Here is a 27615-nt window from a genome sequence, read left to right as displayed (position 1 = left end):
CCCAAATCCTTGCGCACATCCAGACAGCCCAGGAACCAGGGCCCACATCTCCAAGCGTGGCCACTGAGTTGGGCTGGCTCTGTTTCTCGGTGCCCAGGCATGGAGATGCCAGGTGCCCACAGCTTCAGCGGATGCCAACAGGAAATGTGCTCAGGGCTTCTGAGAAATGGGCCCGAGATTTACAATTTGGCCACCCAAACTCAGCAGCCATTTGTGAAAATGCAGCTGTTTCTACCCGCGGCAAGATCCCAGAGTGGCGGGTTTGGAGAGGAACTGTGAGCTCTGTGCCCAGCAAGCACCAGATACTACCCATATCCAGGAGCTGGGCTGGAAACGCTGACCTGTTTGTGAACAGCAGGCCTGGATGTGCCAGAGGAGAAGGCTGAGGCTGACGGAGGCTGGGGAAGGGACACAGGTCAGGCCTGGGGGGAGTGAACAGGACCCGGCACTGCCCCAGCACAGTCCAGGGGAGCTTGGCTGAGGAGCAGGGCCAGTTTGGACCTAGGGCAGCCAGCTGGCCTCAGTCTAGCTCACAGATTTGAAAGAAGCCTTCAGGTTGAGCCAGCTGCTGCCCAGGGGCCTGGGTAAAGAATCTGTCTGTCCTGTACAGGGTGGGGAGAACCCCTTCCACACCGCCTGCGGCCGCACTCCTAGCCTGCCCTTCCCTCCCTTGCCAGGGGTTTTTTTACAAGCAACACCCTGCAGCGGAGGCAGCTGGAATTTGGGCTGGGAAACGCTTCTGTGAGGTGGCCTGAAGCTCATTCGCAGCAGAAGGAGAGCGGGGAGGCCCAGAGACGGCAGCTCCCAGCATGCAATACTCCATCTTGAGCCATGTGGCTGGGCCAGCTGGTTTTCTCAGACATTTTGCACCACTACCAAGACAGGTCCCTCCCCTCTGGGGGCAGCTCTAGTGCAGGGAGGGCTCCAAGGGCCAGCTCAGCCAGCTCACAGTGGCTCTGTATGCTGCAGTCTACATTAGGGCTCCTGCTGTTGCTGCCAAGTGTGGGGCTGCATGACTGGGAACAGTGCTGCTGGGGGCTTTCAGAAGGCTGAGGGCAGCTGGCTCCATGGCATGCCTACCTGGACACAGCTCTCACCAGCCGGCAAGCTGCCACCCCAACCTGTCGCTGGGTAAACTATGGACACCAAACAGATCAACACCCTGTGATGCAAACAGCCCAGGGCCTGGCAGCCTGTCCTGCACGTTACTCCATCTCTGAGTGGTTCTGCCTCGTACTGAGCCAGAGAACAGCAGGGGGCCCACAGTGCACGGCAGCCCTGGCGCTTACCTTGGCACGGACAGGGCTCCGGAGCCTGTCTTCAGGGGGTCACATCGCAGGCGGATGGCTGTGGCCCGCCCAGAGCTGCAGGACTGGGTCACGTCATTGGACCTGCAGGTTAGGCAAAGGTACCGCACTTAGCAAGGCCCCTGGTCTAGTGTGAACACTCAGCACGGCCCAGCACTTCACAAGGCAGGTCACACAGCGGGGGTTGGGAGAAGATCCTTGTGCCCTCTCCCCCAGCCCAAGGGGACGGTGGATATGACTGTGGTTCCCTTGCTCCCTGGGGTGGGGAAGGGAGGTCCTGGACTGCTCTCTGAGGGCCTGGCAAAGGCTCCGTGTGGAGCTGGCCACAGCTCTCTACAGTTTGGAGCGGCGCTCGGCAATGCTGAGCTATGCAGGCGGCGATGGCGAGCAGGGACCCAGGCGCCCCCCCCCCTTAACTTGAGGCCCCCGTTACCTGTAGAAGAAGATCACGTCGGTCAGCCCCACGTTCTCGGGGGCAAAGTGCTCAGGCAGGGAGGTGATGTTGTCCAGGGTTGTTTCTGTTGTCACCCCTGAAATGACACCCAAGCTGATGAGGATCCTAGCACAGAGCGGCTCCGCTCCCAGTGTCTGCCCTGGGCCACTGGGAAGCAGGGTGGGCTCCCAGCAAGTGCCGAGAGACATGCGCAGCGGGCTGGTCCCTGCCTGCCTCCCCTGCGCACTCACCGTAGATCAGCGAGCCACGTCGGGCTCCTTATGGCTGGCATGTGAGCACCAGGAACAGACAATCTGCAGGGGATGCTCAGTAAAACCGCCACAGCCCCCTGCCCGCAGCGATGCCCGTTGGGCTGCAGCGTGGTCACAGCACCCCGGGGGTGCCAGCTGCTCAGAGGGAGCAGGACTGAGGAGCCTGCCCCTGCCGAGCCCTGCGCACAGGCTGGTGCTGCTGGTGGGGGCTGAGTGTTCAGGCACAGCAGGAAGGACTCCGCTGCCCCTCTCCCCCCATGGGGTGCACAGAGACATGCCAGCAGCCATCTGCTTCCGGGAGCAGCGTGGGGCCACGGCATGCAGGCAGCCTGCCTGAGCCCTACTGCGCCACCGGCTGGGAGCCACCTGTGGTGACTGCCTCCTGGCCAGAGCCTGCACCTCGCACCCCCTCCTGCACCCCAACCCCCTGCCCCAGGTCAGAACAGCCTCCTGCACCCAAACTCCCTCCCAGACCCTGCACCCCAATCCCCTGCCCCAGCCTGGAGCCCGCTCCTACACCAAACTCCCTCCTAGAGCCCACATCCCTCACCCCCTCCTGCACCCCAACATTTTGCATGTGATGAGGCTCTTAGAAGATTTTGGTTACAGACAAAACCAAAAAAATAGCTCTTCTTCTTTGAAAGGTTGCCGACCCCTGCTCTAGAGTCTCTTAAGATGTGGAGGAATTTCTCAGTTTTCTTGGCAAACTTGGTTTGATCCCTGGAACGGAAGGCCCTCGAATGCAGTTTGGACTTCCCCCAGAAAACCTGACAGCTGAAGCCAGGAAGCCCTCCTCATGACCATTGCTATGGAGATGGAACAAGCAGCTGTGTCAGCGATGTCCAAAGAAGCCTGTAGGGACGTCTTTGCAAGCAGCTGGCCCAAAGCAATGATTGGCTGAAACTGCTCCCTCTCATCCATTATTGGAAGATGCTCAGTAAAGGCATCTTAGCGTGGCTATACTTTGCCATGAGGGCTTGGTAATTGGCGATCCTACACAGAGCATGATTTACAGCAGATAAATCAAGACGCTTAAAATCTTTGCCGTGTGGCGTGGCCTTGGGGTGGTGCTGCCTGCCACGTTTGTTCACAGCATCGAGCTCACGGGAGTTTGCAGGGGATGTGAAAATAAGAAGTCTGAGTCCTTGGAGGGAACGTTGTGTTTTGTGTCCGCTCTCTTACGATGGCCAGGCCAGGCCATGTTATTTCTGCTGGGTCCACCATGGCCTTGTGGATGGGTAATGCGACACGGTCAGGGGAAGTGGTGTGCAGGCTGTCAAGTAGTTTATGCTGCGACTCCTTAAGCAGGCGTCCGCCACCCTTTTAATAAGGTCCTGAAATGGGTTAGAATCAGCAGCCTAGTATGTGGTGGCAGGTTTGTTAGGGGAAGATGGAGAAATGCTGGTCGCAAGGCGTAATCTCTTTGTTCACTCTCGCTTCCTGGTCCTCAAAGGTCTCATCCTGTGGATCAGGAGCCCTAGAGAGACGCTGGTGGGGAGTCTCTTCTCTTCTCCTGGTGAGAAGCAAAGCACTAGGAGCCCTCAAAAACTGCTGACAATAAGCTGCCCAAGGGTCCAAGTAGGGCCACTGAGGTGGTGAAAAAGGCAGGGTGGGGACACCCCAGGGTGTTCATACCATCTGGGTGGGGCTTGTCTCTCATGAGGGTAAGCTGGGTCTGTAGAGATCTCAGGAAGGTGGGCTCATTGGTAGCCGAAAGGAGAGCCTTGGACAGAATGAGGGAGATTGATGAAAAATCCCCATCATCGTCTTCCTCTTCATCGCTGGGCAAAGGTGGACCACTGTGACGTTATGAGTGTAAAATAATATTTCACTGGAAGATGACAGGGCCAGAAAGAGTTAATTAACTCACCGACTGACCTGACCCATGGGTGAACTGTAGAAACTGGTTAGGAAGATATGTAAATGAATAGAGCTTTGAAATGCAAGTCTATATTGTTAGAGATCTCAAGGGTAGATGTTTGCTCAGGTCTTGTGATGTAAGCAAACAAGTCTTGTCTATTGCTGTAACTTCAATTCAAAGATCAAAAAGGAATATTAACATTTACGATGATACTTGAGTGAAATAGTATTATTGTCTATATGTCTCTTTGAAGGTTGTGGTAACCTGTATCTGAACTGTTTAATGAATAAATTACCCTGTGCTAATTGCCAGGATGTTTGGAAGGAGAATTAAGCCTATTGTTTTCTCAGGCCAAAAGGCTGCTGGAAATGTATAAGAACCCTAGGACACAATCCTGCTGCATCTCAGGTCTGCTTTGGGTTTCAAGAGGGGGAAATCTTAAGCCATAAGGATTGAGATCCCCAGTTATTGACTGGAGCCACCATGAATATGGACATTGGACTATAACCTATGGACTATTTCTAAAAGGACTTTTGGCAACTACAAGCTCACCTCTGCTATGCATCTGAACCTCAAGAATTGAATTCAAGTCTGTATGTATATTGATCTTTTAACCAACACTCTCTCTCTTTTCTTTTTAATAAATTTTAGCTTAGTTAAAAAGAATTGACTATAGTGTGTATTTTGGGTAAGATCTAAGTTATAATTGAACCCGGGTATGTGGCTGATCCTTTGGGATTGGAAGAACCTTTTCTTTTATATGATGAAGTAAGATTTTCAATAATCATCATCATATCTGACAGGTGTGTCTGCACGGAGGCCTGAGGCTGGGTACTTTAAGGGAACTGCGTTGTTTGGACTTCTGAGTAACCAGTGAGGTACTATAGAAGCTGTTTTGTGCTGGCTTGATAAATCTAAGGATTGGAATAACCACCAGCGTTTGGGGTTTGTCTGCCCCGTTTTGTTTGCAGTTCACCCTGATTGAGTGACCTCAGCTGGCTCCCACGGGTAGCACCATCACAACCAGTCCTGGAAGTAAAGGGAGACTCCATCGGTATCGTATGCATCTCCAAGGAATGGGAGGTGATCAGTACCAGGAACGTGTTGCAGCTGAGCAGGGGCGATTCAGGCATTTCTGAAACCACCAAGTCCCTAGGAAAAGGAAACTCCTGCGGTACCGGGATGGGCAGTACTGATGAAGTGAGATTGCAGAGGCGGCTCTGCCACAAGGTGCTGACGGTACCAGAAGTCTCATGTGCTTTGATGAATGGCCAATAGGTGTAGGTCTGGTCTTTTATGGAGCCGAAGTACTAGGTACCGAGGCCCTAGGGGACTCTGCCAGTACTGGTGCAGAAGAGCTGGTCTTCTCTGTACCACTCTGTTCACCTGACAGTACCAATCTTCCAGAGCCGGAGCCTTTAAAAGTCCTTAGGCTTGCCGGCAGTGAAGGTACTTGAGGAGTCTGCAGCCTCATGGGTACCGAGTCACAGACCCGTGGGTGCCGAGGTGGTCGACCTGGCCGGGGACCATTTCTTTGCGGCAAATTATCTACCAGGGGGACGCAGTTTTCGTTCTTGGTTCTTTCTGGCCCTCAACTTTAACTTGAGGCAGAAATTACACTTCTGAGGAACACGTGACTCCCCGCGACAGCATATACAGTGGGAATGTCCGTGACTGGCCGGGATAGCCTCCCGGCCTGAAAGGCAATGTTTAAACCTTGGGGAACCGGGCATACCCTTCCCGGGTTTCACTTCCCCTGAGTGGAAAAAGTAAGGAGGAAAAAGGATCAGCAACAGTCACTATCCCAGTAAGAAATTTTTTTTGAATTTTTTTTTTTTGTAAATTAAAGAAAGAGAGGAAAGGGATTACGGCCACTAACTAAGGGAAACTCAAGGAACTAACGCCAACTATCATGAGCAAGAGAAAGAAATACAGTTATGGCAATCTCAGCTCAGACGCGGCTGAGAAGGAACTGAGGTGGTTTGCCCACACAGCGCTAGCCCTGGTGCGGGGTGCGAGGCAGGGAGGGCGCATGCGCAGGCTGAACGGACACTGCTGCCTAAAATCTCCGATCGGAGGCGCATGGGGCGCAAAGGCACCTAGAGTTAAAAGAACCTCAAGGGGGGGGCACCCATGGGACACTACTCGAAGCAGCAGTCCTTGGCCTTACACCGAGAAGGTGCCTCTCAGTGGAGCAGGGCAAGAGGCCAGTTTGCAGACTCTGGGCCTAGCACAGGGGCTGCAGGCCCAATGCTCCCTGCCCTGTCCTGAGTGGAGTCACTGACCCCACCGCAAACCGCCGCCCAACCTCAGTTCTCCACCCATGGCAGCAGGTGCAGGTCACCCCACTGTGCCCAGGTGCCCAGGAGCGCTCTGGTGTGGGACAGGGCTGGATCAGGCCCTGGAAGGCCAGTCCCCATCCCTGGACCGGGGAAGCAGCACCTACCTACGACACGGTCAGCCAGGCTCACGGGCTGAGAGGACACTATGGTTTTGTAGCCCATCACGTCAGAGGGGACGATGATGGACTGGCACACGTAGGAGGTGACCGATTTCGAGAACTCTGCCTCCCCGTCGGGGACCCGCATGTCGGTGACATTGTCCGTACAGGTGGCCATCTTCCTTCCCTAGGGTTAAGGAGCAAAGCAGTCAGCCTTTGTCCAGCGCCGGCACTCTGCTTTCTGGGGGAGGGGGCCGAGCCACACGTGGTGTGGGGATTTGAGGTGAACGTCTCCGTACGGCTCTGACAACACTTCTCAGCCCAGACCTGTGAGACCCCGTTACTCTCCTGGGCCTCTCCACGGCTGCAACAGCCTGTGTTGGCACTTGGGTCTATGGAGATTACTAGGTAAAACCCACCTGCTAAGGCACTGCCTGACCAGCAAACTCATAAGAACATAAGAACGGCCCTACTGGGTCAGACCAAAGGCCATCTAGCCCAGTATCCTGTCTTCCAACAGTGGCCAGTGCCAGGTGCCCCAGAGGGAATGAACAGAACAGGTATCATCAAGTGATTCATTCCCTGTCACTCATTCCCAGCTTCTGGCAAACAGAGGCTACGGACACCATTCCTGCCCATCCTGGCTAATAGCCATTGATGGACCTACCCTCCATGGATTTATCTAGTTCTTTTTCAAACCCTGTTATAGTCTTGGCTTTCACAACATTCTCTGGCAAGGAGTTCCACAGGTTTACTGTGTGTTGTGTGAAGAAATACTTCCTTTTGTTTGTTTTAAACCTGCTGCCTATTAATTTCATTTGGTGATCACTAGTTCTTGTGTTATGAGGAGTAAATAACATGTTCTTATCTACTTTCTCCACACCAGTCATGATTTTATAGACCTCTATCATATCCCCCCTTAGTCATCTCTTATCCAAGCTGAAAAGTCCCAGTCTTATCAATCTCTCCTCATACAGAAGCCGTTCCATACCCCTAATCATTTTTGTTGCCCTTTTCTGAACCTTTTCCAACTCCAATATATCTTTTTTGAGATGGGGCGACCACATCTGTACACAGTATTCAAGATGTGGGTGTACCATGGATTTATATAGAGGCAACATATTTTCTGTCCTGTTATCTATCCCTTTCTTTATTATTCCCAGCATTCTGTTCGCTTTTTTGACTGCCGCTGCACATTGAGTGGATGTTTTCAGAGAACTATCCACAATGACTCCAAGATCTCTCTCTTGAGTGGTAACAGGTAATTTAGACCCCATCATTTTATATGGATAGTTGGGATTACGTTTTCCCATGTGCATTACTTTGCATTTATCAAGATTAAATTTCATCTGCCATTTTGTTGCCCAGTGACCCAGTTTTGAGAGATCCTTTTGTACGTCTTCGCAGTCTGCCTGGGTCTTAACTATCTTTAGTAATTTTGTATCATCTGCAAATTTTGCCACCTCACTGTTTATCCCTTTTCCCAGATCATTTATGAATATGTTGAATAGGACTGGTCCCAGAACAGACCCCTGGGGGACACCACTATTTACCTCTTTCCATTCTGAAAACTGACCATTTATTCCTACCCTTTGTTTCCTATCTTTTAACCAGTTACCAATCCATGAGAGCACCTTCCCTCTTACCCCGTGGCAACTTACTTTATGTAAGAGCATTTGGTGAGGGACCTTGTCACAGGCTTTCTGAAAATCTAAGTACACTATATCCACTGGATCCCCTTGGTCCACATGCTTATTGACCCCCTCAAAGAATTCTAGTAGATTGGTGAGGCATGATTTCCCTTTACTAAAACCATGTTGACTCTTCCTCAACAAATTATGTTCATCTATGTATCTGACAATATTGTTCTTTATTATAGTTTCAACCAGTTTGCCCAGTACTGAAGTCAGGTTTTCTGGCCTAGAATTGCCAGGATGACCTCTGGAGCCCTTTTTAAAAACTGGTGTCACATTAGCTATCCTCCAGTCATCTGGTACAGAAGCTGATTTAAATGATGGGTTACAGACTACAGATAGTAGTTCTGCAATTTCACATTTGAGTTCCTTCAGAACTCTTGGGTGAAAACCATCTCGTTGGTCCTGGTGACTTATTGCTGTTTAATTTATCAATTTGTTCCAAACCGCCTCTAATGATACCTCAATAAGGGACAGTTCCTCAGATCTGTCACCTAAAAAGAATGGCTCACGTTTGGAAATCACCCTCACATACTCAGCTGTGAAGACTGATGCAAAGAATTCATTTAGTTTCTCCGTAATGGCCTTATCATCCTTGAGTTCCCCGTTTAGCACCTCGATTGTCCAGTGGCCCCACTGGTTGTTTAGCAGGCTTCCTGCTTCTGATGTACTTAAAAAAACATTTGCTATTCCTTTTTGAGTCTTTGGCTAACTGTTCTTCAAATTCTTTTTTGGCCTTCCTAATTGTATTTTTACACTTCATTTGCCAGTGTTTATGCTCCTTTCTATTTTCCTCAGTAGAATTTAACTTCCACTTTTTAAAGGATGCCTTTTTGCCTCTCACTGCTTCTTTTACTTTGTTGTTTAACCACGGTGACTCTTTTTTGGTTCTCTTACTGTGTTTTTTAATGTGAAGTATACATTTAAGTTGAGCCTCTATTATGGTGTCTTTAAAAAGTTTCCACACAGCTTGCAGAGATTTCACTTTTGCCATTGTACCCTTTAATTTCTGTTTAACTAACTTCCTCATTTTTGTGTAGTCCCCCTTTCTGAAATTAAATGCTACAGTGTTGGGATGCTGTGGTGTTTTCCCCACCACGGGGATATTAAATTTAATTATATTATGGTCACAATTACCAAGCGGTCCAGCTATAGTCACCTCTTGAACCAGATCCTGTGCTCCACTTAGGACTAAATCAGGAATTGTCTCTCCTCTGGTGGGTTCCAGGACCAGCTGCTCCAAGAAGCACTCATTTAAGGTATCAAGAAACTTTATCTCTGTCCTGAGGTGACATGTACCCAGTCAATATGGGGATAATTGAAATCCCCCATTATTATTATTATTATTATTATTGAGTTTTTTATTTTAATAGCCTCTCTAATCTCCCTGAACATTTCACAGTCACGATCACCATCCTGGTCAGGTGGTCGGTAATATATCCCTACTGATATATTCTTATTATTCGAGCATGGAATTACTATTCATAGAGATTCTATGGTATAGTTTGATTCATTTATGATGTAAGCAGAGTCAGGATGAGCTCTACCCTGACATCTGGTGGTGAATTGTGGTGAGTTGTGGAAAAGAACTTCAAGGGCTGAGCTTGTTTGCATAGGCACACCCACCCCACCTAGCATGAACCCACAGCAGCCCAAATGGTCACTTTGGCTGCTGCGGGATCCCCAGTTTCTCTGTTATTGGGGCAGGAAGAATGAAGTGTTGTTACCCTAATTATGTGAATCAAGGACAATGAAGCTGTTCTATGACAGAGGGACTCGCCATCAACTAAGTAGCACTTGCTAGACAAGGGACATGGGTTCCAAAACCTAGTGACTTGAGAGAGGCTAGGGACAGGTATTTGTACCTGATGGTATGGGCCCTTTCTGAGGGCCTGAAATACCAAATGCACCTGCACTACCACCTCCACCACTATGGAATATCAGAGCTTATTTTAGTTCCACTAGGAGTCTAGTTACAGACTGCTGAGCTGAGTTTGTTGGGCCAATGGTGCACTAGCACTGAGGCTCCCCTACTACAAGTTGAAATCACTAAAGAGGTAAACTCATTAAGAGCTGAAATCACTGAGTGCTGTAGGGAGGCCTGAAACTATGTTGCTGAGTGGCTGGCGGAGTGAAGCTGTTTGTGGGACGACTGGAGCAGCTCGCGGGACAGCTGGTGGAGCGGAGCAGCTCGCAGGATGGCTGGTGGAGTGGCTCGTGGTGAAGGCTGGAGAGGCGGGGCAGTTGGCCTCGGACCACATAAGGTGCCCCTTAACACTGCTGTGCCTCCCCCTCCCCCCCAGGCTGGGAGGTAAAACTCTGCAGATAAACTTTGAACTCTGGGGCTGTACTGACCAGGGACAGAGACTTTTGGGGTGTTGGACTCTGGGTGATCTTTTGGGTTGCTGGACTTAAGACCCTGAGGGGAAAAGGATACTGCCAAACTTACTTGGGGGTGGGTCTTTTGCTCATGGTTTGTGTTATGAATCCTGTTTGTGGTGTTTCCCCAACATAATGCTGCATTGTTTCCCTCCTTTATTAAAAGGATTTTGCTACACTCAGACTCCGTACTTGCGAGAGGGGAAGTATTGCCTCTTAGAGGCGCCCGGGGGGGTGGTATGTAATTGTCCCAGGTCACTGGGTGGGGGCTTGAGCCGGTTTTGCATTGTGTTATTGAAACAGAACCTCTAGATACTGAACCTGGCCCTTGTTGCTGCCAACTCAGACGGGCAGAAGGGTTACAAAGATTTTTACTTCATTTTATTCTATGCTTTCTTTCACATATAGTGCCGCTCCCCCACCAGCATGACCTGTTCTGTCCTTCCGATATATTTTGTACCCTGATATTACTGTATCCCATTGATTGTCCTCATTCCAGCAAGTTTATGTGATGCCTATTATATCAATATCCTCATTTAATACGAGGTACTCTAGTTCACCCATTTTATTGTTTAGATTTCTAGTATTGGTATTTAAGCACTTTAAAAACTTGTCTCCTTTTAGCTGTCTGTCATTACACGATGTAATTGAATGGGACTCTTCTTTATTCGACTGTTTATGATCAGACCCTGCCTGTATTTTATCATTTTCTATCCTCTCGTCCTTACTAGGACATAGAGATTCTCTATTAATAGATCCTCCCCAAGGGATGTCCAAACCATGTGCTCCTCCACACTTGTTGGCTTTCCCCCAGCCCTTAGTTTAAAAACTGCTCTATGACCTTTTTAATATTAAGTGCCAGCAATCTGGTTCCATTTTGGTTTAGGTGCAGCCCATCCTTCCTTTATAGGCTCCCCCTTTCCTAAAAGTTTCCCCAGTTCCTAATAAATCTAACCCCCTCCTTCCTCCATCATCATCTCATCCACGCCTTGAGACCCTGCAGTTCTGCTTGTCTAACTCGCCCTGCACGTAGTATTGGGAGCATTTCAGAGAATGCTACCATGGAGGTCCTGGACTTCAATCTCTTACCTAGCAACCTAAATTTGGCCTCCAGGACCTCTCCCTATCCTTCCCTATGTCACTGGTACCTACATGTACCACAACTATTGGCTCCTCCCCAGCACTACCCATAAGTCTATCTAGACGTCTCGAGAGATCCGCAACCTTCGCACCAGGTAGGCAAGTCACCATGCGGTTCTCCCGGTCATCCCAAACCCAGCTATCTCTGTTTCTAATGATCGAATCGCCCAGTATCAATACCTGTCTCTTTCTAATAGCTGGAGTTCCCTCCCCGGAGGGGTATCCTCAGTGCGAGAGGATACCACGACATCATCTGGAAGGAGGGTCCCAACTATTGGATCGTTTCCCTCTGCTCCAGTTGGATGTTCTCCTTCCCTGAGACTGTCATCCTCCTCAACAGCACAGAGGCTGTCAGATCAGAGGTGGGACTGTTCTACTGTGTCCCAGAAAGTCTCATTTATGTACCTCTCTGTCTCCCTCAGCTCCTCCAGTTCAGCCACTCTGGTCTCCAAAGTCCATACACGGTCTCTAAGGGCCAGGAGCTCCTTGCACCGAGTGCACACATACGCCACCTGCCCATAGGGCAGGTAATCATACATGCTGCATTGGGTGCAATAAACTGGGTAGCCCCCACTCTGTTCCTGCACTCTGCCTGCATTCTTTTTTTACTCCTGCAGCTTGTTCCTTTGTTGATGCTTTGTTTATAACAAGGGGGTGTTTTTGGCTTTTAAGTTTATAGAATCATAGAATCATAGAATATCAGAGTTGGAAGGGACCTCAAGAGGTCATCTAGTCCAACCCCCTGCTCAAAGCAGGACCAATTCCCAGCTAAATCATCCCAGCCAGGGCTTTGTCAAGCCGGGCCTTAAAAACCTCCAAGGAAGGAGACTCCACCACCTCCCTAGGTAACGCATTCCAGTGTTTCACCACCCTCCTAGTGAAATAGTTTTTCCTGATATCCAACCTGGACCTCCCCCACTGCAACTTGAGACCATTGCTCCTTGTTCTGTCATCTGCCACCACTGAGAACAGCCGAGCTCCATCCTCTTTGGAACCCCCCTTCAGGTAGTTGAAGGCTGCTATCAAATCCCCCCTCATTCTTCTCTTCTGGAGACTAAACAATCCCAGTTCTCTCAGCCTCTCCTCATAAGTCATGTGCTCCAGACCCCTAATCATTTTTGTTGCCCTCCGCTGGACTCTTTCCAATTTTTCCACATCCTTCTTGTAGTGTGGGGACCAAAACTGGACACAGTATTCCAGATGAGGCCTCTCCAATGTCGAATAAAGGGGAACGATCACGTTCCTCGATCTGCTGGCAATGCCCCTACTTATACAGCCCAAAATGCCGTTAGCCTTCTTGGCTACAAGAGCATACTGTTGACTCATATCCAGCTTCTCGTCCACTGTGACCCCTAGGTCCTTTTCAGCAGAACTGCTACCTAGCCATTCGGTCCCTAGTCTGTAGCAGTGCATGGGATTATTCCGTCCTAAGTGCAGGACTCTGCACTTGTCCTTGTTGAACCTCATCAGGTTTTTTTCTGCCCAATCCTCTAATTTGTCTAGGTCCCTCTGTATCCGATCCCTACCCTCTAGTGTATCTACCACGCCTCCTAGTTTCGTGTCATCTGCAAACTTGCTGAGAGTGCAGTGCACACCATCCTCCAGATCATTAATAAAGATATTAAACAAAACCGGCCCCAGGACCGACCCTTGGGGCACTCCACTTGAAACCGGCTGCCAACTAGACATGGAGCCATTGATCACTACCCGTTGAGCCCGACGATCTAGCCAGCTTTCTATCCACCTTACAGTCCATTCATCCAGCCCATACTTCTTTAACTTGGTGGCAAGAATACTGTGGGAGACCGTATCAAAAGCTTTGCTAAAGTCAAGAAATAACACATCCACTGCTTTCCCCTCATCCACAGAGCCAGTTATCTCATCATAGAAGGCAATTAGGTTAGTCAGGCACGACTTCCCCTTCGTGAATCCATGCTGACTGTTCCTGATCACTTTCCTCTCCTCTAAATGTTTCATAATTGATTCCTTGAGGACCTGCTCCATGATTTTTCCAGGGACTGAGGTGAGGCTGACTGGCCTGTAGTTCCCCGGATCCTCCTTCTTCCCTTTTTTAAAGATGGGCACTACATTAGCCTTTTTCCAGTCATCTGGGACCTCCCCCGATCGCCATGAGTTTTCAAAAATAATGGCTAATGGCTCTGCAATCTCACCCGCCAACTCCTTTAGCACCCTCGGATGTAGCGCATCCGGCCCCATGGACTTGTGCACGTCCAGTTTTTCTAAATAGTCCCGAACCACTTCTTTCTCCACAGAGGGTTGGTCACCTTCTCCCCATGCTGTACTGCCCAGTGCAGCAATCTGGGAGCTGACCTTGTGCGTGAAGACAGAGGCAAAAAAAGCATTGAGTACATTAGCTTTTTCCACATCCTCGGTCACTAGGTTGCCTCCCTCATTCAGTAAGGGGCCCACACTTTCCTTGATTTTCTTCTTCTTGCTAACATACCTGAAGAAACCCTTCTTGTTACTCTTAACATCTCTTGCTAACTGCAACTCCAAGTGTGATTTGGCCTTCCTGATTTCACTCCTGCACGCCTGAGCAATATTTTTATACTCCTCCCTGGTCATTTGTCCAATCTTCCACTCCTTATAAGCCTCTTTTTTGCGTTTAAGATCAGCAAGGATTTCACTGTTTAGCCAAGCTGGTCGCCTGCCATATTTACTATTCTTTCTACACATCGGGATGGTTTGTTCCTGCAACCTCAATAAGGATTCTTTAAAATACAGCCAGCTCTCCTGGACCCCTTTGCCCTTCATGTTATTCTCCCAGGGGATCCTGCCCATCTGTTCCCTGAGGGAGTCAAAGTCTGCTTTTCTGAAGTCCAGGGTCCGTATTCTGCTGCTCTCCTTTCTTCCTTGTGTCAGGATCCTGAACTCGACCATCTCATGGTCACTGCCTCCCAGGTTCCCATCCACTTTTGCTTCCCCTACTAGTTCTTCCCTGTTTGTGAGCAGCAGGTCAAGAAAAGCTTTGCCCCTAGTTGGTTCCTCCAGCACTTGCACCAGGAAATTGTCCCCTACACTTTCCAAAAATTTCCTGGATTGCCTGTGCACCGCTGTATTGCTCTCCCAGCAGATATCAGGGTGATTAAAGAATGTTGAGTTCTAGCCCCTGCTCACACTCCCCCTTGCAAAACTCCCGTTAGCCGCTCCTGTTCGCTAGCTCCTCTGATCACTTAGGAGCAGGCTTTTTAAAGCCTTGGTCTCCCTGAGTAGCCCCGTCCCCTGGCTAAGGGTTGATGGGTGCTAAAAGGCTTAGGGATCACAGCCTCCTTAAGAAGCTCTCAGCCTTGCCTAGCAGGCCGCTAGGCTCAGCCTACACATGGTCAACATAGGGTCCCCTAAACAAACAGAGCACATGGTATATTTCAGTTAAGCAGCAAGCACACCACAAACACAGACTTAGGGTGACCAGATGTCCCGATTTTATAAGGACAGTCCCAATTTTGGGGTCTTTTTCTTATACAGGCTCCTATTACCCCCCACCCCCTTTCCTGATTTTTCACATTTGCTGTCTGGTCCCCCTACACAGACTCAGCCCACTTGTGGGCTCAGCTGCACTGAACTGACCCGACCCAATTCTAAATGAAAGATGTGTGTGTCCATGGTGCCACTTAGTGCCCCTGGGAGAGAGCCCACCCGTCCTGCGTCCGGGTGCCGAGCATGGTGCCTCATTTTATACGGGCTGAATTTCACCCCAAGTCATTTACATCTCCAAACTTTACAGGGCTACAAGATTTTGGCCATCAGAAGACAAAATAAAGATCTGCTTCATTCTCAATCATCCTGTGTTTCTGTACACTGCTTACTACCCCTACACACCAGAGGTGGCTGCATCTCAGTGGTGCAAAATGTCTGTATTTTTCAAAGTGCTTTGGGATCCTTCAGTTCATACCAAAAGAGGGTTGGGGTGGGGCTGTGACTGGATCTATTAACGAGGATTCTCAATATCCTAGTAAAGAGGAGATGATAGAAGTTGATAAAAGTACAAGTAGGAACCCAAGAGAAAGTCAAATGCAAAAGAGTCCCATTCAATTACATCACATGGGGGCAGACAGCTAAACAGTGACACATTTTGTAAGTGCTTGTATACAAATGCTAGAAGTCTGAATACTAAGATTGGTGAACATGAGTCTGGTATTAAATGAGGAGATTGATGTAACAGGCATCCCAGAAACTTGGTGGAATTATGCTAATCAATGGGACATGGTAATACCAGGGTACAAAATATCCAGGACTGACTGAGCGGGTCGTGCTGGTGGCGGAGCGGCACCGTATGGGAAAGCAGAGAGTCCAATAGAGTAAAAATCTGAAATGAATCAATCCGTGCCGTAGGATCTCTGGATAGAAATGTCATACTTGATCAATAAAAGTATAGGAATATACTACCGACCACCTGACCAGGATGGTGGTGATGACTGTGAAATGCTCAGGGAGATTAGAGAGGCTATAAAAAACAACTCAATAATAATGGGGGATATCAACTGTCCCCATATTGCCTGGGTACATGTCACCTCAGGACGGGATGCAGAGATAAAGTTTCTAAACACGAAACTTGGAGAGTTCTGAAACCCATAAGGGGAGAGGCACTTCTTGATTTAGGCCTTGGCTACACTACACAGTTTTGTCGACAAAACAGTGGAGGTGTACACACTGCAATACTGCTCCTGCCTACGTAACACCCGTTAGGCCGACATCATAAAACCACCTCGACGAGTGGCATAGAGCTTTTTGCAACTTAGAGTGACGTCAGTATAGACACTGTGCTTGATTTTGTCGCCCTAATTGGTCTCCAGAAGGTGTCCCACAATGCCCATCATGACCGCTCTGGTCAGCAGTTTGAACTCTCCTGCCCTGAAGGTACAGAGATATGCACCCCTCCCTCAGGAATGTTTGAAATTCCTCCGCCTGTTTGCTCCGGGCACAGTTCACACAGGATCTTCCCAGCTGACCACACTGGCTTTCTGCAGCAGATGCTCTACCGGGTGGAGGACACGGGAGCTGTTGGATCTGCTGAGCTTGGGAGGAGAGGAACTTCGATACCTATGGGCTGATTGCTAGTGGCATGCAGGAGAAGGGACATGAATATTCAAGTCTCTCTAGCCGCTCACAGTTCACAGTAACCCCCTTCGCAAATCACCCTTTGTCCCTTCCTGCCCTTTCCCCCTTGCCCTCCCGCCCTGTGAACTCACCATAATTGGGAAGTGCAGCGACCGGTGTGCTAGCCAAGGGACAGTGAGAAAGAGGTGTGTGTAACTTCTGTGATTCAAGCTGTGAGTGCACTCACAATACAGTCTCTGTTCATTGTTTGTTTGCCTTCTGCAGATATGCCCTTGAAGACCCACTCCTCCATACAGGTGGAGTGCCTCCAGCAGATAAGTAATGCAGCACTTCGCAAAACAAGAGCGTGGATGGAGACAATCAATGAAAGATTGAGGCTGGATAGCCAGGGGAGGACACAGGGTCAAGAGCATATTATAAAGCTCCTGGAGGTCCAGATAAAGCTCCTGAAGATCCGGTTTTGTTCAATATCTTCATTAATGATCTGGAGGATGACGTGGACTGCACCCTCAGCAAGTTTGCAGATGACACTAAACTGGGAGGAGTGGTAGATATGCTGAAGGGTAGGGATAGGATACAGAGGGACCTAGACAAATTAGAGGATTGGGCCAAAAGAAATCTGATGAGGTTCAACAAGGACAAGTGCAACGTGCTGCACTTAGGATGGAAGAATCCCATGCACTGCTACAGACTAGGGACCGAGTGGCTAGACAGCAGTTCTGCAGAAAAGGACCTAGGGGTTACGGTGGACGAGAAGCTGGATATGAGTCAGCAGTGTGCCCTTGTTGCCAAGAAAGCTAACTTGCAATTTGGGCTGTATAAGTAGGAGCATTGCCAGCAGATCGAGGGATGTGATCATTCCCCTCGATTCGGCATTGGTGAGACCTCATTTGGAGTACTGTATCCAATTTTGGGCTCCACATTACAAGAAGGATGTGGAAAAATTGAAGAGTCCAGCAGAGGGCAAAAAATTAGGGGGATGGAGCACATGACTTATGAGGAGAGGCTGAGGGAACTGGGATTATTTAGTCTGCAGAAGAGAAGAACGAGGGGGGGATTTGATAGCTGCTTTCAACTACCTGAAAGGGGGTTCCAAAGAGGATGGATCTAGACTGTTCTCAGTGGTACCAGATTATAGAACAAGGAGTAATGGTCCCAAGTTGCAGTGGGGGAGGTTTAGATTGGATATTAGGAAAAACTTTTTCACTAGGAGGGTGGTGAAGCACTGGAATGGGTTACCTAGGGAGGTGATGGAATCTCCATCCTTAGAGGTTTTTAAGGCCCAGCTTGACAAAACCCAGGCTGGGATGATTTAGTTGGAGATTGGTCCTGCTTTGAGCAGGGGGTTGGACTAGATGACCTCCTGAGGTCCCGTCCAACTCTGATATTCTATGAAAGAGATGATGAAAGTCCCTATTACCCTGCAATCTGAGCCCATACCCAACTCCCCCTCCAGCCACTACAGAACTCTGGTCCATGCCTGTGACGAAGTTGTTTTTTCTTGTTTTCGGTGGGGTTTCAATGGTTTCCATGCAGAGGGGGTGGGACTCAGTTTCCCTGGGTGTTACTGGTTTAACGAGGTGAGGGGAGAGGGAGTTTGTTGTTACAGAGGACCGGAGAGGGAACTTGGGATCCCAGCCAATGGCCTGGAGGATAGATACCCCAGCGACTGGTGACCTGAGACCCCGACCATAGAATCATAGAATATCAGAGTTGGAAGGGACCTCAAGAGGTCATCTAGTCCAACCCCCTGCTCAAAGCAGGACCAATTCCCAGCTAAATCATCCCAGCCAGGGCTTTGTCAAGCCGGGCCTTAAAAACCTCCAAGGAAGGAGACTCCACCACCTCCCTAGGTAACGCATTCCAGTGTTTCACCACCCTCCTAGTGAAATAGTTATTCCTGATATCCAACCTGGACCTCCCCCACTGCAACTTGAGACCATTGCTCCTTGTTCTGTCATCTGCCACCACTGAGAACAGCCGAGCTCCATCCTCTTTGGAACCCCCCTTCAGGTAGTTGAAGGCTGCTATCAAATCCCCCCTCATTCTTCTCTTCTGGAGACTAAACAATCCCAGTTCTCTCAGCCTCTCCTCATAAGTCATGTGCTCCAGACCCCTAATCATTTTTGTTGCCCTCCGCTGGACTCTTTCCAATTTTTCCACATCCTTCTTGTCTCCGACTCGGAGACCCAGCTCAGGAGTTGCAGCCAGTTCTGGCCAGTGGGAGAACAATGGGCTGCAGAGTGAGGACCCAGTGACCTAACCAGCCGGTTCCAGCCAGAGGACAGAAGCGAGGAGAGGAGGCCCCAGTTTACAACCCTGTTTACCTGGAGAGAAGATAATGGACAGAGGCGGGGCTTGGGGCCGGGGATCTCAGATGCCCAGCTGGGAAGCAGGGAGGCCCAGGGTGGAGAGGGGGAGCAGGCAGAGCCCACCTGGATGCAGAGAGACTGGGATGTGCTGGGCTGAGGGAGGCCAGGCCTGAGGCCCTGAGAGTTTCCTGTGCTGTATTTAACTCTCACTAAACCCTCCTGTTTTACGCTGGCTGAGTGTCACTCCAGTCTAGAGAACAGGGTTGCATCAACCCCTTCGGGGGTGGAGGCCCGGGGGGTCCAGAGCGAGTGGACTCCCTGAGGGGGCCAATGGCGAGAAACAGGTGTGCTAAGGCTCAGAGAGGTGTGGCTCCAGGAGGTGGTGGGGCCTGACCCCGAGAGAGAGTGGACCCCTGAGAAGGGCTGTCGCACTGAAAGGGGCACTCCCCCACGGACCACACGGGGCCAAGAATGGGCACGATCTGTGAGTCCGTGACAATGCCTTCCCCAAACTCCCCCACCACATTCTTCGTGTGTTCCCAGTTCCTTCACGCCTAAGGACTGGTTTCCCAATGAAAGATGGAGTTAGGAGAGCCCTATCTGCAAGACTGCTCCTCCTTGTCATATCCTGTTTGACCAAAATTTTGTGTTTTATCCGGTTATTAAACTTAAGTCTCTGAAATAAAATGAGTCGTTATTTGTGACATGCATACACCGCTAGGTGCTAACATTGAAACACAGAGGCTATTGGTAACATGTGATATGCTCATGTGCCCCTGGACTCCATCTTGGGCCAGTAACTTTCCACCCACCATGGTTGTGGGCTTTGTTTGGGACAGCAAGTTTTTATGTACATGGCAGAGGATATAAAAGACCCCTGAGACATCTCCATTTTGCCTCTTTCCTGCTCCAATTCTCTGGACTCTGGATTTACAACTCCAAGGAGCATTTTGAACTGAGGGGACCTTCCAATCTCTCACAAGTTACCAGAGAGACTTTACAAGCCGGCCGTTCCATCACTGCTATAAACCTGATATAAGGACTTTGCAATCATTTGTATGTATATGATTTATTAACCATTTATAGCTCTCCTTTTCTTAATAAACCTCTAGTTAGTGTACTAAGGATTGGCTGACAGCAATCAGCCAATGACAGTGATATCTGGGTAAGATCTGAGATACATACTGATCTGAGGGTAAGTGTCTGATCCTTTGGGATTAGTAAAACCTCACAGATGGTGAATTGGGTTTTCAGTAACCTGTTTGTCAGGATGGGCACCAAGGGCTGGAATGCTAAAGGGGACAGTGTTTGGCTTCTGGTTAACCAGTGTGGCGCCACAGCAGCTCTTTTGTTACTGTCCTGGTGCATCTAACTATAGAAATAGCCACCAGTTTGGGGGATTGTCTGCTCGGCTTCTTGCAGTCTGCCCTGAGTGTGGCATTCTCAGCGTGGCCCATCGCAGGCACCCCGTCACAGTGTGGAGAAAGTGAATAAGGAAGTGTTCTTTACCCCTTCTCATAACACACGAACTAGGGGTCACCCAATGACATTAATAGGCAGCAGGTTTAAAACAAACAAAAGGAAGTATTTCTTCATACAATGTGTAGTCAACCTGTGAAACTCTTTGCCAGAGGATGTTGTGAAGACCAAGACTATAACAGGGTTCAAAAAAGAACAAGATAAATTCATGGAGGATAGGTCCATCAATGGCTATTAGCCAGGATGTGCAGGGATGCAGCACCATGCTCTGGGTGTCCCTAATCCTCTGACTGTCAGAAGCTGGGAGTGGACGACAAGGGATGAATCATTCAATGATTTCCTGTTCTGTTCATTACCTCTGGGACATTGGTTGGAAGACAGGATCCTGGGCTAGACGGACCATTGGTCTGACCCAATCTGGCCGTTCTTATCTAAATGCACGACACTTTGATGCTTGTGGACATTAAAGATCCTATGGCACTTTCCATAGGAACTTGGGTGTTACCACTGGTGCCCTGGCCTAATGTCAGTGGGGCGACTGCCGACTGCCAACGTACCATGCCGCCTTTGGCGCATCGTCAGCTCTGCAGAACAACACTAGATGCGTCAACCCGAGTGGTAAGTCAGTGCAGATCTCAACACCACTCCCATTCTTGCTGGTGGTGCCAATACATAAGCAGACAAAAGCAGCCAGATTTAGCACCGGCATTGGCTGAAATCCCAGCCTCAGCTGCCCCAGGCTGCGGGGGTCAGCAGAGGATACAGGAACGCCCCCGTGCACTCACGTGGTTCCCACACAGGCTGATGCTGAAGTGATGGAAATATTTCAGCCCCTTGGAGGTGAAGCTTGGCCCGCCTGCGAAGGACGTGCTGTTGGCCAGTGCTGAGAAGTCGTACTCCAGGGTCCTGCCGTCCTTGTCAAGCAAGAAGCGGCAGTCGTTGTAGCACAGCGAATGGATCTGGGGGGAGGAACGTCCCAGTCAGCCAGTACGAGCCCTTCCAGAGCATGCTGAACAGCTGCTGCTGGCTCAGGGACACTAAAAAAAATGGCCTTTGGCTGGGCTGTGTTTTAAGGCAGCAGCGTCACTGACACATGGAAGGACATGGGCATTTCTACAGGGACTCAAGTAATTTACCTGGCCCCCGTCACTGTGTTGTGGCAGATCAGAATCTGCCCTGTATTCACCCTCCGGGCAGGGCCATTTTCCCATTTCACAGACTGAGGAACAGAGACCAAGGTCATCCAGGGAGCCTAAGCAGAGCAGGGGACTGACCCCAAGTGTCCCCCAGCCCAGGCTAGCGCACTCAGCACTGGGCCACCCTTGCTGTGGGCGTGCTGTCCGTGTTGCCCCACGTGCCATGCAGGTGCAGTGGCAATGAAAGAGTTTTATCTAGGGATGTGCACACTGGCCTTGTGTCATTCTGAGCCCGGAATTCCACCCCCACTCCAATGTTACAGGATCTAAGACTACATCTACACTACAGGGTGGGGTCGATTTAAGATACGCAAATTCAGCTACGCGAATGGCGTAGCTGAATTCGACGTATCGCAGCCGACTTACCCCACTGTAGGGATGGCAGCAAAATCGACCTCTGCGGCTTCCTGTCGACGGCACTTACTCCCACCTCTGCTGGTGGAGTAAGAGCGTCGATTCGGGGATCGATTGTCGTGTCCCAACGGGACGCGATAAATCGATCCCTGAGAGGTCGATTTCTACCCGCCGATTCAGGCGGGTAGTGTAGACCCAGCCTAAGCTAAAGGCAGGAAAAACTGGGGGCGGAGGGGAGAGAAAAAAAGATTCTAAGGAAATAAGTCTCGGGAGGCCCATTCTGCTGGGAATTCGGTCAGTTCCACACTAGGATAAGTCTTGAAGTCAACAGTTGCTGGATTTGTCAATGTAACTCCCGGCAGAATCTGGCCATGTACAGGACAATTGGAGCATGGTCAGCACGAATGATATGGGCAGACCAGGCCTTGGAGACCCTGTGTGGTGACCCAGGCAGAAGACTGCCTTAGCACTTCTGGTACCACAGAACATATTGTGACAGACCCCGACCAGTGGGGTACAGGAGTCTGGTAGAGGGCAAATATACTGTCACTGGATGAGTAGTTTTCTGTTCCCTGAGTGTCCAGAGCAGGGGCTGCACTAGAGTAATCAGCAACCTGCTAGAACCAGTTAAGCAGGGTTATCATATTTAACAAATTAAAAAAAGAGGACCCACTACGGGGCCCTGGCCCCGCCCATTTCCCACCCCAGCCCCAACTCCGCCCCTTCCCCGGCTCAATCCCACCTTAACTCCGCCCCCTCCTCCCTCCCACTCCCAGCCACGCGAAAAGGGCTGCCCGAGCGCTACCGGCTTCACGGTTTGCCGGGCAGCCCCCAGACCCTGCGCCCCTGGACGGCGCTTCCCCAGTGCAGCTGGAGCCCGGGAGGGGAAGCGCCCAGCCGGGGGCGCAGAGTTTGGAGGCTGCCTGGCCAACTGTGAAGCCGGTAGCGCTTGGGCTTCGGGCAGCTCCTATGCCTCCGGACCCTGCGCCCCCGGCCCGGCACTTCCCCTCCCGGGCTCTGGCGGCGCAGGGTCTGGAGATATGGGGGCTGCCCAAAGCCCGTAGCACTCGGCTCTTAAACAGAGCCGAAGAGTCAGGGGAGGAGCAGAGCCGCCGCAGGAGGGGAAGTGTCCGGCTGGCATTTTCCCGGACACGTTCGGCTTTTTGGCAATTCCCCCTGGACGGGGGTTTGATTGCCGAAAAGCCGGACATGTCCGGGAAAAACCGGACGTATGGTAACCCTAAGTTAAGGCAGGCAGGCTAATTAGGACACCTGGAGCCAATTAAGAAGAAACTGCTAGAATCAATTAAGGCAGGCTAATCAGGGCACCTGGGCTTTAAAAAGGAGCTCACTTCAGTTTGTGGTGCGAGTGTGAGGAGTTGGGAGCAAGAGGCGCGAGGAGCTGAGAGTGAGAGGGTGTGCTGCTGGAGGACTGAGGAGCACAAGCGTTATCAGACACCAGGAGGAAGGTCCTGTGGTGAGACTAAGGAAGGTGTTTGGTGGAGGTCATGGGGAAGTAGCGCAGGGAGTTGTAGCTGTCATGCAGCTGTTACAGGAGGCACTATAGACAGCTGCAGTCCACAGGGCCCTGGGCTGGAACCCAGAGTAGAGGGCGGGCCCGGGTTCCCCCAAACCTCCCACTTGACCTGGACTGTGGGTTCTTCCAGAGGGGAAGGTCTCTGGGCTGTTCCCCAATCCACATGGTGAATCTCTGAGGCAAGAAAATCCGCCAATAAGCGCAGGACCCACCAAGATAGAAGAGGAACATTGTCACAATACATGTCCAGCAGCCTCAGAAAAAAATCCCCTTTGCATTCACTATAGGCCCAGCCCTGCCCGTCTGCTACTGAGGGGCGGGCCGCCAACTGCGTGGCAGCCTGGATTCCGCACAGGAGAGCGGAACTTGAACTCGGGATCACACTTTACAAACCTGTCAGCCCAGCAGGAAAGAGACTTGCACTGGTTCGGCGACCTCACCCTGTGGCTGGGGAGGTCTGCAACACGTGCAGTCACTGCGAGTTTGGTGCAGTCACTGCGAGTTTGAACAGAGCCAGGGGAGCTCTCCCTTACCAGGACCATAGGCGCCAACTTCTCCTGGCGCCGGTGGGTACTCGACCCCCCCAGCGCCGGCTCTGCCCGACTCCACCCTTGTCACGCCCCCATTCCAACCACTTTCCCTAAAGTCTCCGCCCCAAGTCTGCCCTCGGGGTGGGGCCGGGAGCTTGGCTGCTGGTGGGTGCTCAGCACCCACCAATATTTCCCCATGGGTGCTCCAGCCCCATAGCACCCATGGAGTCGGCACCTATGCCAGGGACCCGGCCCGGATCCTGCAGTCAGATCCAGGCAAGCCGGTCAATCTGCCCACATGACGTCACTGGAGGTATGAGGCTGCTCACACACACCAGGCTGCAGGACCAGCCTGCTCAGGATGGGGCTGACTCAGCGTGGGTGTTTGTGCAGCACCTGGTGCACCAGCCCCACATCATCATGGGTAAGAGGGAGGAAAAGGGGACAATACCTTGTTGCTCTTTGTGCCGGGGCCACAGGGGATGCAGGCCTGACTGCCATAGGGCTGGTGGGCTTTCAGGTAAGTGTTGGGTGCGCACGGGTGGCAGGCGCCGGAGGCTCGGTCAATGTAGTTCCCAGGCGGGCAGGAGGTGCAGGAGCCCGAGGACTCCAGGGCGCAGAGCCGGCAGTAAGAGGCCACCCCATCCATCACGTTGGTCACGTTGATTGAGTAGAGCTTGGCGACGTCGTTCGTGTACTTTCTTCCCTGAAATAGAGGGAGCCCCGTGAACCCCCGGCACCCACAGTGCTGCCCCAGGGCGTGCCAGGAACGCAGAGATTGTCCTGGGACTGCGTGGTAGGAACATGAAGGGACATTTCCCGGCTCCCTACCTTGGGGCCTGGCCCCCGGCCCGCAGCATCTGAACCCCTCGCAAGCACTGACGTGGTGACCCTGGGAGGGAGGGTGGAGCTACCGTCCCCACTGCACAGACGGGAGCTCAGGCAGAGATGCTAAGGGACTTGCCCAAGGTCTCACCGGGACAGAGGGAGGAACTGAAGCTGGGGTCTCTCGAGCCCCAGGCCTGTGCCCTGCGCACAGCTGCCCAGCCTCTGCTGAAGGGACACTGCTAACCAAAATTGATTGCAAGGAAATCCCAGTTTCTGGCATGGACAGATGGTCTCCAGGAGAGGAGCCAGGAGCTTTGGGACTGGGACGCTGCGCTCTTACCGCCTCGTGATATGCTGTCCGCTGGAAGGCCCAGGTGAAGCTCATTGTGGCGTTCTTTTCAATTATGTATGTGTAGGACTGTTTCTCTTTGGAGCCGTTCCAGGTCTCCACAGGCGTGTTGGTCCGTGAGTTCACGCCCTGCCATGGGGTGGGAAGACAAAAGGGGCTGGTCAGTGGGCACCAGAGTGGTCACTTCTACCCAGAAGGGTTTTATTACCCAGACCCCCAAGTCCCCTCCCGCTGCTGGCCCTCACGACGCAAATCCTCTTGGGTCACAGCCCAGCCGGGCTGCAGCTTTCAAAGCACCTCAGAGACGTCTGCTGTCAGGTCCCAGCTCCAAAAGCCACTTGGGCGCTCAGCTTTTGCAGCTGGAATTCAGAGCGAGTAACTCAGGTGCTGTGACTCCCGGGCCATTTGGGTGGTGCAGTCAGACGCCCACTGAGCACCAACCCAGCCACGACTTGTGAATTGCCCACGAGACGTTCCTGAGTTAGTGCTCACTCTAGAAAAGCTTCCAGCCATCCAATCAGGGCAGAAGTGATGCCAGGCACCTCAGGAGACCAATCAGAGAACAGGAGGGATGCACACCACGTGGCCAGTGTGAACCATTTGCACATAGTAGTTCAACCATCTCTCACTTTTATCCATTCAAGATGGAGAACCCCCCAGCCAAAGCTGAAGCTCCCGTCCTTTCCCCTCGCGGAAGGGATCATGTTGTGCATGTAGCTGGTTAGAAGCCTCATCCCTGATACCCAGACCCTCCTAATCTCACCTGACCTCTCTGCCAGGACGTGATGGCCACTCCCAGGACCGGGTTGAGAGGGGAGATGGCGCTCAGCGGGCACACATGGCAATGCAGATGGATGGTGCTGGCTGGCAGACCGGTGGGCAGCAGGGGACACGGCAGTGAGGGCAGGACACTGAGGCACAGGAGTGGTGGGTTGCAGCAGCTGGGAGGGAGACCTCAGCATGCCAGGGTGGCAAGGAGAGTAGTGTGCTGGGTGGAGGGGTGTGCACAGTGGGGCGAGGTGCGGGCACTCAGAGATGCCCCTCTCCAGGGGTCATTCGTCCAGCCCCTTTGGGGACAGGACTTTTCAGGGTTAAGGGAATTCAGAGCTGTAGGGAAGTGCTTGAGTGACAGCCCTGGAGACAGACGGCCCCTAACCCAGAACGGGTACAGCATTGGCAGCGTCTGGGCAAGCTTCTCCCACAACCCATCAACCGGCCTTTGGCCCCTGCTCACCGGGCTGGACTCAACTCAGAGACCTGAAAGCTGCATGTTTGCCCACAAGACAGCCCACAGCACTTTGTAGGGGGCGTGATGGGGCAGGGGAGGCCCCTCATACAGGCGGCAGAGAGCGTCGATTTGTGGGAATGGAACTAGCACAGGAAGCAGCCAAGCTGACCTACCACCATGAAGTACAGCTCGCAGTTCACGCTGCAGACGGTCTCAAAGACAAAGGTGATTCTTGCCACCTCTTTGTTCTCGATGTCCTCCAGCACTGACTGTGGGGGCCTGCGAACACAGAGCAGATCCCAGGCTGCGTCAGGCACCGGCGAGGACTGAGAGAGCGCTTGGGTGCGCAGCACTGACCCGCCAGGTCAGGGTGACCAGCGCTGGGAGGCAGGTTCTGCTCAGTGACCCCGCTGAGTGGGTTTACTCCAGATTTACCCCAGTGATGGAGTTTGGGCCTCAGTCTGTGTGACCTGGCCCGTAGGAGCAGCGAGAGCAGGGATTGCTGCATGGAGAGGGGGAAAAATGGGCCTATCTTCCAGCACCCTCCTGGGCCAGATACTGTGCAGGGGAGACGCCCTGCCTATGGGGCTCCAGGACCCGGGGGTGCCCACCCCTCCCCAGACCACGTGGCCTTGGGAAAAACCGCAGGGAGGAGCCAGCCAGAGGGGGGCTGGAGCCACGGCCAAAGCAGGGTCCTTCCTACAGCTCTGACTAGGCTTTCCCTGCCCTGGGCTGATGGGCACGAATAGCCAATCCCCTCCCTCAGCTTCACTCCACTCCTGCCTCTGCCCCCCAGCTCTGCTGCCCTGCCCCCACTTTCCTTCCACATCCCTCTCCCTGTCATTTGTCCCCTCCTAACTAAACCCACCTCCCACAAAGTCCTGGCACCAACCCGGCTGCCCAGTTCTCCCCTCCCTCCCCCTGGTCTGTCTGGTCTGGTCAGACCGTGAGATCTTAGGGACTGTCTGTACAACCCCTGGCACGACAAGGCCTAGTCCTGGCCAGCCCATAGGCACTGCTGGAACGAGCATAATCAATAAAACCAGCTTCCTGTGCTGGGAGCAAGGGCAGCCCTTCCAACTGAGCTCATCTGTGCACTGAGGTGTAGCACCTGCCCGCAGGGCAGTGATCTGCTGAAATCGGTCCTGTGGAGCACTGACCCCTGCGGCTTTCTGGGGCCTGGAATCCCAGGCGCAG

General features: G+C 51.7%; 1 protein-coding gene across 2 annotated transcripts in view; it reads right to left on the bottom strand.

Annotated features, from left to right (window-relative positions):
• ELAPOR1 (endosome-lysosome associated apoptosis and autophagy regulator 1) overlaps window positions 1–27615 on the bottom strand; it is a 94481-nt gene that overhangs the window by 13042 nt on the left and 53824 nt on the right. For both annotated transcript variants that reach the window (XM_054026796.1, XM_054026797.1), the window contains 7 exons: window positions 26592–26697; window positions 25182–25319; window positions 24465–24719; window positions 21182–21355; window positions 6320–6500; window positions 1741–1837; window positions 1290–1391 (listed from right to left, as the gene is read on the bottom strand). In XM_054026796.1, coding sequence (XP_053882771.1) covers window positions 1290–1391; window positions 1741–1837; window positions 6320–6500; window positions 21182–21355; window positions 24465–24719; window positions 25182–25319; window positions 26592–26697 — 1053 coding nt within the window. The remainder of the gene's footprint in view (window positions 1–1289; window positions 1392–1740; window positions 1838–6319; window positions 6501–21181; window positions 21356–24464; window positions 24720–25181; window positions 25320–26591; window positions 26698–27615) is intronic.

Source organism: Malaclemys terrapin, chromosome 4 (assembly GCF_027887155.1).
Source record: "Malaclemys terrapin pileata isolate rMalTer1 chromosome 4, rMalTer1.hap1, whole genome shotgun sequence".
Classification (NCBI taxonomy): Eukaryota; Metazoa; Chordata; order Testudines; family Emydidae; genus Malaclemys; species Malaclemys terrapin.
The sequence above is the reverse complement of the archived record's forward strand: the minus strand, read 5'-3'. Positions and strand labels throughout refer to the sequence as shown.